The sequence below is a fragment of the Fusarium redolens genome, assembly GCF_020744475.1.
Source record: "Fusarium redolens strain MPI-CAGE-AT-0023 chromosome Unknown BKA55scaffold_10, whole genome shotgun sequence".
NCBI lineage: Eukaryota > Fungi > Ascomycota > Sordariomycetes > Hypocreales > Nectriaceae > Fusarium > Fusarium redolens.
The window spans coordinates 1,457,825-1,472,104 of record NW_025763673.1 but is presented as its reverse complement, the minus strand read 5'-3'; the positions used below and the strand labels follow the sequence as shown (position 1 = coordinate 1,472,104).

Genomic DNA, 14,280 nt, shown 5'->3' with positions numbered 1-14,280 from the left:
TATCTTCTATTGCAGAAAGGTACCGCCGCGCCATCGGATGAGGTTCGCACCCTCACCGAATGGAGCAGTCAACCTCGCAGTAGGAAAAGACTTCACCAAGTTCATTGAACTATCCAAAGCGAGCGCCTTCTTTGGGAAGATATGCCCTCGCTATTAGACGAGAATGACCCGAGACGCACTCACGCCCTTCCTTCCCTCTTTATCTCCTATGCATCTCTTTTGTTGCCTCCCTTTCTTACCTGGCCTCGGTCAGATGAAGAGCGCTGGTATGATCTTCATTTGGCCGTGACTACCTGAGGCAACCTCGAGCTGCCGCAGCCATGGCTTTACCATAATCTACCTGGTCACAGGCTTATCTTGCGGCTACTGTTTATCAGCTGCCCCTGCTCATCCCGCTGACGGGTAATAGGCTCGATACGATGCGCCGTTCGTGCCGATGATATGCTGGATAGTGTGGTCTGTTATTGTGTCTTGCAGAAAATGCGCGCACTGTGTAATTAGATCATAGATAGCGACCCCTAGCTCAGCACGTCCTGTGCCCCAGTAGGGGACTTTTCGGGGCTGATGGCCCCCCGGACGAAAATTATACATATATACATACATTACATACTTGTTCAGTTGTCCAGCAATGAGCGCTGAGTGTGAGCATGTCTTTCCCCAGACGAAGAAGGTGATTACGGATGAACGGAACCGGCTTGGCTCGGACACCGTAGCAGCGATTGAATGCCAGAAACACCTGCTTCGAACGGGTATGTTAACGCAGGTCTATGAATAGGGGTAGAGAAGGGAAATGAACATCGTTAGTGATCGGTCGATTAATGGCGGCCAACCAAGTAAAGTAAGGCACCCTCATCGAGTAAACCAAGTCAAGCAAGGGGGTACCATCAACCAAGTCAAGTAAGGAGTCCAACTTTTGCTTTACTTGGCTGTTGGACACACTGACTCCCACACATATAACAGATCGAGGTAATGCCTTAGTTCAATCTAGCTCGGGCCATTCATCCAGCAATGCTAAATTCAAGTCGCGGCCAACACCACAGGTCTACGCCGAATGGGGTATCAGGGATGACGAGATTGAGCTGGTTTCTGATGCTCACGAGTCATATACACCAGATCCCAGAGATGCTGAATAGCCAGGGCACCATGAGATGATTAGAACTATCGACCTGTTGTTGATTTTTTTTCTCGTGATTTGATCGGAAGCGAATGAGATCTGTGACTGCTATATCCCTTAGCCTAGCGTCTACTGTACCAAGGACTGCTTGTAATTTTGTAAATTACACACTTTTCGCCTCTGAGCACCCCTGTTTCTCGATTATCTTCGTGAATTAGATCTTGCTTATCCGTGCACGTTGGTGGAGGTTTGAACGCCTATTCCTGTATTCTCTTTGCAGTCTGTCCAACCGATGTTCTAATCTAAACCTCCAGTACGAACAAAAGTTGGAGGATCCGTTCTAGAACTCTATTCTTTTACTATTAATTGTGGTGTAGTTCAAATTGTCGTATAACCCCCAATTTGTTTCCATGGACGTGTCTATCTCCGCTCTATTTCCATCCATCCCATCCCATAAGGACTATTTAGGACATGCGAATCGGGCTCGTGCCAGACTTGAGTTCGTGGGGACTTGGTGATATCCACTGTTCAGTAACACAAATGCTTATGACCGGTACCCCTGCGATCGGAAATATTGACTACCAGAATCCCCCTGTTGCCCATTCTATGCCATAAGCCTCATGGCTCCAATACAACGCCCCATTCTCTTTACTCAGAAGTAACCCGCCGATGCAAGTAAGCACAGGGTCGCGAACGTCTTGAAAGCACAACAGTTTCCCCCTCCATTTAAACGGGGACTTGACCATATTGTCGGCAAACGTAGTGTCTTTCGCTGTTCGTGGCAGGCAAATGGTTCACAGTATTGGCCAGCAATTGAAATCAAGTATATGTTTCGTGATCTGAGGAGAACCCCAGTCACGGCGGCTATGTTATATCCATCCCCTTTGTATCAAGTGAAGCATCCATAAACCGTGCATCAATTCTTCTACGTTCCCCGGTGTCTCAAGCTTACTAGCCTCGCGCCAGACCAATACTATCAGTAGAGAAGCGAGTCCGACATTCGCCCAGAAGATATAATCTCGAGATATAATCTCGACATTATAGCCATTATGAGGCATATCCCAACGCTCACATTTGCTTGGAATACACGAGATTATTTCGTGAAAGCAGCCGAGTGGTGTGCCAAGTGGCTCGAGAAAGGACCGTGGCGTGTGTAGGGCTTTCTCTTCGACTCGCTACAGAAAGGACATACGTAATGCCCCGATTGTATCCGAAGCCCATTCATACCAATACGAAGATTGTTGTCTCGTTAATCCTTCTCCAGATAATTAGTCAAATCACAAGGAAGCTGCTTATACCAATCAGCCTTTGGGTAAGCTACAATGAAGTCACAAGGAAAGTGTGTGTTATTCCCATCACTGATGTGTGTTGTAGGTAATCCAGGACTGGCAAAGTGATGCTGGTTAGTGTTGGAAGAATTGATGGTTCCCCCTCAACTTCAGGATCAAGGATCAAGATTAAAGCTAAAGTTTGATTTCCTAAAACTCAAATCGTAGGACTGTCATCAAGGACTAGGACTCAAGTCCTAGGAAGAATCAGTTGAAGATATAAGGCCTCAAAGGTCCTTCGACTGCAAGGAGAAAATAATAACAAATCAGTTGTTAACTGCACTCAGCATCCCTGCGTGATCTAATAACATAACGTCGAAAAATGACTTTTGCCAACATGATCATTCAGATTAATTGTAATCTTCAACAGGGGTAACGTCGGGGCCTGGGGCTCCCTCTTCAGCTTCTTTCTCATTGTCGACGGTCAAACGGATCGAGTTCCATCACAAGTTAGCAAAAGCGGTGGCCGCCTTCGTCTCGACTCCGACCCTTCAACAGCAACAGTTTACCGATCACCGTTCACCGATAAACACCGGTAACACTCAACCCGTCACTAGGAATGTTTAGGTTTAGGTTTCGGTGAGCTCTATCACAAAAGGCCGGAATTCCTTGCTAATGCAATTTCAAGCCTAAAAATATACTTTGTGATTTGCAGCCGGTCATGTGCGAATACAAGATTAGTGGATAGGGGGTTGCATGGCGTCTCGGGTGTCATGCGCAAGGATGGCGCTCCGTGCGACGCGTTCTACCCCACAGCGGCCAAAAGATTGTGTCAAACCTGTGGCGAGCATGTAATTTGTCCCTGGCCGTCTTTATCTCGAAACAGAGACTGCACGTCTAGCTTAGAATGTAGCAGATCTTGGCCTGGGTCTGCCGACGACAGTTATGGACGAAGCTGACCAAAACTCATCGAGGCAGCACGTCAGCGGCATAATCAGGGGGTACACAGGTTGAGCCGCCGTGACAAGAGTTTCAGTGAACCGACGACTGCGCCTGAGGGTAATACATGGGCTATATCTTCCAGGAGGAGTGCTGGTGGTAGTGGTGCGATATGTAGCGGTGAGAATGGGGAGTGCCGGACTACAGTAGAGGATTATTGAGCTGGAATCCGGCGTCTAGGCTCTGAGTGCTACTACTTTCCTCGCTAACGTCGGGTAGAGGAAGCCCTTGGGGGATTATACTGTGACGGCCCACGTTGTTATACTCCATCTCGACAACGTCCTTGTGAAACATGACACTGCTGCTTGAGGAGTTGGTGTTGGAGGGCAGGATCGAGGAGAGCACGCTGATTGAGATATAGCCAGCGTTGTAGTCAGCTGATGATGATGGGGTCAAGACGTTGGAGGGGCTGGGGCAGGAGACGGTGCTCGCCAAGGATTCGCAGTTGTTGGATAAGGGGACGTGTTGTTGGCTGTAGTCGGGGAGGAAGTTGTAGTAATCGCTAGGAAATGGTGATCCACGAGGGCTAGGAATGGCATCGCTACTAGTGCCGAGGTTGTCGTTGAATGTCGACGTTGATGAGAAACTCTCGAGCAACGAGAGCTGGGGTGAATTCAGACCTGGAGCCGAGTAAAGTGATGAGGTTATTTGCACTCTCATATTCTCCTTGAGTCGCATCAGCTCTTCCTCGAGCGCCCTATTGCGGTTCAATAGCTCTTGGACGGTCTGGTCGCAGCTTTGGCTCAGCTTGAGCGCCGTTAACTCGCGGTCCAACCGCTCTATGTGCTCCCTGGTGCGGGCACGGATGGCCCTCTTGGCTTCTCGATCAGACCTGCGTATTTGGATATGATATATCGATATCAACTGTGCTATCTGGATATATCGATACTGATATATATCGATATCGATATAACTCTCTGCCTCTTAAATGGATATCCAGATTGATATCCACCTAAATACCGCTCTCTGATTGGCTGAAAAGATCTTATCAACTGATTAGATGATGAAAAGGTTTCTCTCAATTTCATCAGCACCACCATCTCAGTACTCGTTCAAACGGCCCTAGGTTTTCTAGCACAATTAGCTTATCCAGGTGATTTATCGACCATGACATCATCTCAGACCACCGCCGCCTCTACGCCCTCGATTTCGGACCAGCCCATTACTGGGACGTCTCTGGACTTTTTGTTGGAGATCACAAATGTGAGACGACCAAGTCGGTGGCAAGGTGTGAAACAAGGTGGAACATTCCACGGAGGTGGTGCCTGTACATAAACAGTAGTTCTCCTACTGCATATTTTGAATGAATTAAGAAACCTGAATCTTCCCATTTCAACACTCTCACCGTGAGAGAAGCTGCGGATAGATTCAGCGCCTCCAAGAGCGCTGTTGGTCGTCATCTGAAGTCAATGAAGCTATACGGAAAACCTGACTTCAGTGATAACAGCCGCGGCCGGCCGAGGAATCTCGATGAGGCTGAGGAGCGTGCCGTGATCGCGTATATCGTTTGGCTCGAGAGAGCAGGTTTTCCCTGTAATCAGCTACTTATTGAAGAGGCAGCGAATGATTTGAGGGCATCACGAACGCCTCCAGCAGGGCCTGTTGGCGATGGATGGTACAGGCGGTTTCTTCGCGATAATCCGCAGCTGCAGAAGAAGAAGTTAGTTCGAGCTTTCGACCGAGAAAGGGCAGGATTTGAAGCTGGAGATATTGAAGATCTTCAGCAATTCTATACTGACCTTGGTGTAGCTGTTAAAAACCGAGATATCGAGGCCTCACAGATGTTCAACGCCGATGAATGCGGCATACGGATTGGCGCCCTTCGCGAGAGGCTTGAGGTGATTATCGTGAAGAAGATGCTTAACGCTAAACACGATGTTGTTTCTTTCACCAACAGAGAATCAACCACGATGCTTGGATGCGCGAATGCAGCTGGATGTAAGTATTCTCTGGACTTCTGCGCATATTCTGATATATTTTTAGTCATGATACCTCCATTAATGGTATTTAAGACTTGGCCAACGGAATCTTGGGATGTTGATGATCTGGATGAGGGTATTCGCTTCGCTCGCTCTGAGAGCGGCTTTTCCAACGCAGAGATCTCGATGGATTGGATCCGTCATTTTAATCGCAATTCCTTCGAATGCACAGCAAAGGCACAGTCTAGAGGCATTACTTTTACTGACTGGTTTGGCTGTGATGAGTATATGAGAGATATCGATATGCCTGACTTCATTTGGCATCAGCCGTATTTTGAGCGGCCTGAAAAGGAGCGGATTTGGCGATTCCTTGTTATCGACGGCTTCACCGGCAAGACCTCCTTGGAGCTTATGGATTATTGTATTCGCTTCGATATCGAGATCTTCATTCTTCCTCCCCATTCAACACATCATACACAACCTCTAGATGTTGGAGTATTTCAGCTGCTGAAAAATTCTCACCAAAAACGTCTGCGGCGTCACATCCGCGAAGGTTATCTCAATTTCAAGCGCTCCGACTTCGTCAACAAGCTAAGCGAGATAATTAAAGAAGGCTTCTCAGTTCACAACATCATGAACGGCTTTGAGAAGAGCGGAATTTTCCCTGTAAACGGGACAGAAGTTATTCATAAAGTCAGGGAGAAGAAGAAGTCTCTTCTTGCTATTACAAATCCTGCTCTGCCGTCACTTCTTCCAAAAGAAGCGCGCTTTAAAGATGCTCGCGAAGTTGCTCGTCATCTTAAACGCAACTATCGCGATGGCTTCAGTTCACCTACTCGTCATTCCTTCGGCGTTTTGGAAGATGTTGTATGTGAGGCTGTAGTTCTGAATAGCTTCGCAGAAGAGCACATAAAGACCCGACTCGATCGTATTGCCTCTGTAAACAACAAGAGGAAGAAGAGGAAGAAGGTAATGCCATCAGGATTATATATTAATAGCGTTACAGTTAAGCAGGTGCGAGAAAGTCTCATTGCTTCAACGAAGAAAGAGCAAGAAGAGGAGCTTTGCCGCCAACGCCGCAGCTTGAAGCAATTACAAAAAGAAGAAGATAACCGCCTACGAGAGGAATATGAGAAGAGTTACAAGTATGATATAAACAATAATGGGAAGCCTATTCATATTAGCTTTCCGCGTTGGAAGAAGTGGAAGCAATTAGATATAGTTGACGAGATTCTCGTTATTCCTCCTCCATCGCGGGAAGCTTCACCAACTCCCCAAGAAGGCTTCTTTTATGATACGAGGGGTTCAGCACAGCAGAAACGCTTCCACGAGCGACTTCGTGATGCTAGCGCTGCTGGCTTTTACCGAAGTCCTCTTCAGGATATGCCTGCCCTTCCTTCGAGCGATAGTGTTGAGGTTATGCTCGGCAACTCACAGAGAGATCCTGCTCGTGATAGCCTTACTTTTGGAGATTCTGATGACTCGGAAATCGATGAAGAAAGCCCTGATTTTGTTGATCTGTCACAGGATATCGAGGAGCCCGAGCTACCGCCCCTTCCTGCTCCTTTGCCCAGCTTCGAGACCGATTTTTCATCCACTTATCACAGAATCATGAATACATTACACCCGCAAAGGCACACACAGTAACATATCGTCATCCCTTGTGCCGTTGGCGGCCAGATCAGAGGCAGAGGTGAAGGCATCATGGGGCTGGACTGGCCTGCAATCAAGGTTCACAATTTCGGCCGCAACACCACCACAAATATGCCTCGCATAATAAAATAATTTTGGAGATAGCTTTAATACACTTTAATTGAGTCATAGCGGAAATTTCGAATTTATTGCAATAAAATTAGAAGTGTAAGCCAGAGATTTCCTGATTTTCCCACCTATTTCTAACCCATCAGCTGTCCCAGATTTTTGCCCTTGTCCCAGATTTTTGCCGCCCACTCTATGAGTGGGGTTCCTTTTTAGTCAAACCCACGAGTACCCTATGTCAAAAAAAACACCATAAAGCTTCTGAACAGCGCAATTTTAGAATACATATAATATCTCCTGAGTGCGTGAAGCCCTCCAAGGCGTACCCCGCCCCAGTGTTGTGCATTTAACAGCTAGCGCCCTTTATACGGGACCTTAGGGAGCGTAACTGTTAAGGTCTTATCATACGTCTACTTAAGCCTTGGGCGAAAGATAGGCGAGAGTGAGGTATCGCTTTTAACGAGAACTCTGATTGGCCTGACGTCCTTGTCGTGACCACATTGGAGGGCTTCACGCACTCAGGAGATAGGAAACGCTATTCGAATGTCCCATGCTTTCTCATTGGGATGACGTAAGTCTCAATGGATATACGTAAGATCGGCTCCGTGAGTGCCATATCGTCATGAGGGCCATCAATAGATGTACATTTTCATCAGCAACATTTCCAGCAAATATCAATTTCGACTTTCCTTACTTTGCATTTATCCCATCGAGTGCTAACTGGCGCCAGGTACAACTACCCCGCTTTTATCTCCATCTTATGGATAAGGTACGGTTTCTGGTTGGGTCAAAACTTTCTGGGCAGAGCGCTGATTGGCTGTAACTCTTTATCTCCATGTACCTGGCGTCAGTTAGCACTCGATGGGATAATACAACGATTATACCATTAAATAACTTCCGGCAAGCTGATTGCAAAAACGCGTCCAGATCTCTCAATATCTCAATACTGCGCGAAAAATTGCAATCGATACTAATCGTGTCAAGCTCGTGATATGAAGGATGTTAGGGACTTATCTAATACCTGACCCCAATACGGCACTCGCTACATGCTTGTCCACATCAAATTAGCTCGAAAGGCATCTGAAATATCTGCAGGACAAGGGCATATTGTGCCAACTGGCCGCGTTGGACACGTCATTCGCGCTGACCTGACGACCTGTTGTTGACCCATCACCTGCACCATGTTTTGCAATTTCGACATGACAAAGATATTATTTTACCATGACCTCGCCTGATTCCTGCTTCGACATTTCCGACAGCGGCTTCGGGTCCGCTGCCGAATCAGAACCCTGCCCGACGCCGTATCCTACCCTTTCAACCTTGACCCCTGTCTCGACTCTAAGGACCTCTTCCGCAAGCGATGAACAGTACGAACGTACGCTCTGGAGGCATTTCCCAGGCTGGGCATTCTCTGAGCGAGCCAGGGAGACGTGTTGCTGGGCCTGGCAATTTGGATATGACATCCAAAAGGAAGACGACCGCAGATGGATATGCCGAGCGTGCATTCGCAATAATAGTCCACGTCCACGTCATTTCGAAGCTGATGGCATTCATACGCGTACAATCATCTGTTCAACGACCACGGGACCCGCGCTCCGCCTGGAATGACCCAAAGAACTGCTGAAAAGAAGGCGAATTCTAAGGGCAGAAAGCCTCCGGGGCAGCAGACTCTCGCTGAATCCATGAAGCTCGATCTACACGACCCCCTAGAACAAGCAATTGCGAATGACTTCATCAAAAGCTTCGACAAGGAACACTTCCGGAGGCTTCTGATCGACTGGATCGTGGCCAAGAATCACTCCTTTTCGATTGCCGAGGAGGCAGAACTCCATGCTATCTTCGATTACTTGAACCCGTCAGCTTCGGCGCGTAAAGCAAATATTATCCACACAACTGTTCGAGAAAAGGTCGTCGTCGTGTTCGAATAACACAAGCAGAAGGTGATAGAGGTTTTGGGCAAAGCGCCTGGCCTTATCCACATCTCCTTCGACGGCTGGCGGTCTGGAAACCGATACGCCTTATCCCTTGAGTTGTGTTGAACCTCCCGGCCGTACCGGGCCCCACCTCCCCACATTTGTCAGGAGGTATATTAGGGGAACGTAGTACTGCGTCGTCAATTGATTCCACCTTTACCATTATACAAGTTATTTCGAATTGATTAATGGCATCTCGATCAATACCTATAGATTCCTGTGCAGAGACTCTCAACGCGTACGATGATAGTAGCTTCATCAACGAAGATAATAGCCGTCAAGAGCATCAGGGTGATAGCACCCGGAGACCAGCTTTCCCAACTGCTGAGGACCGAGGCTTCAATTTTCAACCATTCGAGGTGCCGCGACGAGAGCTTCTGGTTAAGGAGCTACCCCAGAACCCGCTGATATTTTTCCAACACTTCGTGCCTGTTTCAATAGTCAACAACTGGGTCAAATACCGGTATACCAATGACTGGGTTAACAGCCTACTTCAGAGTGGCGTTACTGATAGTTAAGAACACGAAATAACAGAGAGATCACGCCTTTGCACCTGGAAGCCAACTACCGCCGCAGAGGTTTATGTCTGGCTTGGGATCCTTATTTATATAGGAGTCCACAGTGAAACAACGGTCCAAGATCATTGGAAGACCCCTCAGCTAGAGGACCAGCGACCTGAACATTCAATAATAAAGTTCATGACTTATGACCGATTCCAACTCCTTCATCGTCACCTCCGGCTTTTTGACCACACCAAATTCACTGACGATGATGACTTTCCTATCGTCTTCCAATGCGTTGAGCGGTGGTCTCAACATATTCAACTTGCAACAACAGAGCTTTGTGATCCAGGCTCACATCTTATCGTGGATGAGGGCATGATCCGATATACCGGGAGGAATAAGCAAGTTACGTACGTCTCCAATAAGCCTATCGACACAGGCCTCAAAGTATGGATAGCTGCCCAGCGGGGCCTCTTTATGAGGTGGATTTGGCACCAGCCCGGAGCAAAATATGGTCCAGTTGGTGTTTCGGCGAAGAAGCCGGCATCGCAGAAAGGGAGGAGGAAAGGCAAGGGACGAGACAGCCGACGGAGGACATCATACGAGGCTGATGAGGATGACGAGATCAAGGAAGTTATCCACGTCATCACAGAAGCCGGGAATAAGATGATGGCGCTGAACTCGACTCAAAGCGTTGTTATTGCCCTCATCAACCTGCTGCTGGAGTTGACATATCACGTCTTTGTGGATAACCTATTTTCATCGCCAGACCTCTTCCGCTCCCTTCGCCAGCATGGCCATGGCCCGACCGGCACAGCACGGCCTAATTGTGGTATCTATAAAGGTCTTGCAGACGCCAAAAAGGCCGGCAAGGCAGGCAAGTCAGGTTTCCAACTTAATGAGATCAAGGTCATTCCAACTGCCGACAATCAAGTAAGAAGACTCAATATTCTCCTTTACAATTTAGCTAATAATTCATCTTCTTCTACTTCCCTAGGTCAATCAGATAGCTTGGAAGGATAATGCCCTCGTATTGCTCCTTTCAACTGTCTTTACTGGCAAAGAGAGATGTGATCGTTGGAGGAAGAGGCCGTCAACAAAGACCCTAATGGCACGGCCGATACAACGCTTTTTTAGTGGCGAGCCGGTCAAGCTTATATCTATCCCTACCATTGCTGCTTCCTATAACGACGAAATGAATCATGTTGACCGAGGCGACAAAAGGAGGTCATATCTAGGCTATGATCACCCTATCCGCCGAGGCGCTTGGCAGGCAGACATCCCAGTAATGAATATATATCCATTCTTAAGAGCATATTCATTCTTAAGCTTATGCATAAGGATAAGAATATAGAGGCTGCCAATAAATACATAATTCTTATATTCTTAAGAATATGGATCCGCCACGTCCCTCCCCACAGGGATGCCGCCACCACGCTTGCTTACACGAGCGTGTTTCATTTTGATTGCAGCCGTGCACCGCAAGGACCGACCACTGCCGTCGGGGTCCGCGGCGCGGCTGGATGATAACGAGCGACGAGAAGTAACCCCGTACGACCGCATCAAGCAGTCAATGAGTGTCTCGGATGAACGTGGAAATGAGGATGAATTCGAAAAATTCATCAATTCTCCGCCAAGACCTATGACGACAAGCACGCCTCTTGAATGGTGGTGCCGAGAAGAACAGAGGATTGAGTATCCACGTTTACATCCGTTGGCCATTGACGTACTCAGTGTACTAGCGATGTCAGACGACCCGGAACGGGTATTCTCTTGCGCACGACGGACAATTTCATGAGACAGGACACGGCTCTCGGCTGATACTGTCGAGGAAATTCAACGCCTGAGATATTGGGTGAAGAAAGGCTTGATCTGCAAAGTCTATGTGGCAGTAGATAACGGGGTCATGGAAGTCCCAGCGACGACGACGATATAAGTGGGCCCTCAAGCTTATATTACGAATAATCCATAAGCTTAAGAATAGATAAGAATGTCAGGGTATGACTATGAATACATAAGAATATGGCAATATTATGTATTTATTCATTATTGGGATGTCTGGTCCTTGTAAATAACTTCCTCCTGCAGCTACACGGAGAGCCAGCTTGGAGCCGTTACACGAGTCAGAGGAAGTGGAGGGAATGCATCTACAACGCAGTCTTTCAGGCCTTCCATCCACAGAGCCGGTCAAGGCAGGCATTTCGAGCCGGAGACGAATTTACGCCCGTGGCACAACATAAACACATCCGAAGAGGGAAAAAGTCGGATTGCCTTGCCTGTAAAGGACTTCAATCAGGGCAGTCAAGATCAAAAAGTACAAGGAGGCCTTTGGCGCCGGTGAGCAATAACAAAAGAAGGCGTCAGTCAATTTGGGGATGTGAGCAGTGTGATGTAGCGATTTGTAACTCGAGAGATTGCTGATACTTTTATCATAGGCTAAATTAAGTGGAGGAGTAGGTATTTCCAATATGGTGCATTTTAATTGGCTATACCCCCTGTCGTAACCTGGTGGGTGGGAGGTTCAACACAACTAGAGGGATAGCTCTCATGGACTGGTTCATGGCCATGGTCATTCTCTGTATGAGATGCTGGTTGCTTGACGATAGGTCTTTGGTAGGCTGACTCCGCCCCACAAATGTCTCTGCAGATCCACAAGTTATCAAAGGTAAGTTGCCACTTCTCTGCCCTGTATGTGGAGCTACAAGACCTCCCCGCGCCGAGGCAGTCGAGTCCCATTTTCGGAGGCAGCACAAGCTTGCGGGGCTGCAGAGAAACAGGTGCTATTATTTTGCGACATTAGCAGCGTCTCCCGCACCATTTACGTCGTCCTTGGCAAACTCCTTGGCTATCAGCCTGATCAAGCCACCTGATACTAAAGCCGTCCGCCTTTCGTACGGCGACCTCTATGTTGTGAAAGGTCAGACTACTTTGGCCATCAGCTAGGTTGCCTGCATGTGACTGGTTATTCTAGGTGACATACCAATCGCTCATAATGCTGGCTGAAAGGGTGGCAGTTTCCAAGACTGTGGCGACTGTTTTGACGATACGCTCAGACGCTTGGTGGCAACTACCAACCCTTCAAGGACTTGGCACATTCTTGGTATGAAGCCATGATTCCATCGTGATGCCGTCGTGATATTTGATCTGACCTCGATATGCCTCAGCACGATATGTCATCGGGGACCACTGTTGCAAACACCTGATATATCAGTGAGACTAGATCTGATGAAACAATACTGCTGGAGTAATAGGTGCTGTTGTTGAAAGGTCTAAGTTACATGTGTCTGTGAGGAGCACGGCTCACTACATAATATCCACAACCCAGCCACCAGCAGATCGGACCAATTTAGTCATACGGTCTCAACAAGATCAATCATGTCTCAACATATCCATTGAACGCGGCCAGAATTTAAGCACGAGGATATAAGCGAACAGCAATAGCTCATGAGGTTCATCGCAGGCTTTCTAACCATACTTGGGTAGGGCCTAGAGACCGGTCCCCCTTAGCCTTCCCTTTCCATTGCATGGTGCCTTGGTCAGGCACGGGGGGTACGCTGACCCGGAAAAGGGTCTGCTGACATGGAAAATTGGGGTACTTTATTTCTCCACCTATTGCCCGCAAAATCAGGAGTCACTTATTTCACCCACATGATTTGGCCGGACCTGCCCCTCCATTTGCACGAAATGCATAACAACACTAAAACACCAAGGAATTATCACCACAATTACAGTATATTATTCATCCTTCGGCACAACGAATTCGCCCTAACTAACAGTAATACGTTACCTAATAGTAATTTTATCATTTTCTAATGATTCTGCAGTATCAGAATCACTTTCTTCCAAGTCCTCATCGATTTCCACGCCGTCAACTTCAAGTGACAGTTTTTTCCGTGAGGCACGCCGTTTTTCATCGTCAGCGACAACAAATTCTAATGCTTCGTTAACGATTTTAACGTCGTAGTCATAAGGAAGAAGGAATGGAGGATTCCAATAGAAATTGAACAGTCTGGGGACTTCTGTTTCCCCTGCTTCCTTTGCTTCCTTCCTCCTGACTTTCGACTCCCTCATCTTCGCGTGTAGTTCGCGATAGAGGCAGTATTTCGTCCCCAATAGCCCGGCCGACGAGATACAGTCTTGGTGTTGAGTTTTTATATGAAATTGGCCAGCTGTAAATGGCCTCACTCCTTGTGAGTATGTAGGTTGACTACTGTATAAGTCATTGACCCGTAACTGCTGAAGACTGGCCCTGAGAAGTCTCCTGACTTCCGTCATCCACCTTCGTAGACAAGCAACTTCGTCCCTGACCTCCTTCTTATGCATCCGTTGTGCCTCTGCAGCCTGATTTGCCCGTCGGTTGTGTAAGTCCTTGGCGACGCGAAGTCTGGCATCGTATACTGTAATTGGCCCGTAATTAGCCAAGATTGTAGTCCCTTGGTCACGATTCGAACGCTTGAGGCTCTTCTCCTTGAGGCGGCGCATCTCCTGAGTCGCTGTAATGCCGTTTAATGCGAGAGTTGTGTGTGCTTTCCGTAGCTTTTCATTGACGTGTGCCACGGTGGGAGTCAGAGGCGTGCCCGAGGCCACTGATACCTCGATTCGGAGGGCCACGTACTGCTCATACTGTCGGATTTGCCGCATCTTCAGCTCGGGGGTGATGACTTCGTTCCAGTTGACCAATGGAGGCGTGGATGACACCAATCGATTCTCCTCGTTCACGCGGTTCGAATGATGTAGGTCTCGAGA

The 14,280-nt window shown here is 47.8% G+C and overlaps 1 protein-coding gene across 1 annotated transcript; it reads right to left on the bottom strand.

Annotated features, from left to right (window-relative positions):
* Positions 1 to 3,483: 3,483 nt before the first annotated feature.
* Positions 3,484 to 4,544, bottom strand: BKA55DRAFT_703289 (uncharacterized protein; the record flags this gene model as incomplete). The annotated part of the gene is made up of 2 exons (XM_046200620.1): positions 3,484 to 4,254; positions 4,506 to 4,544. 2 exons carry the CDS (start codon positions 4,542 to 4,544, stop codon positions 3,523 to 3,525), a joined length of 771 nt encoding a protein of 256 aa, XP_046048181.1. The 3' UTR covers positions 3,484 to 3,522.
* Positions 4,545 to 14,280: the final 9,736 nt, after the last annotated feature.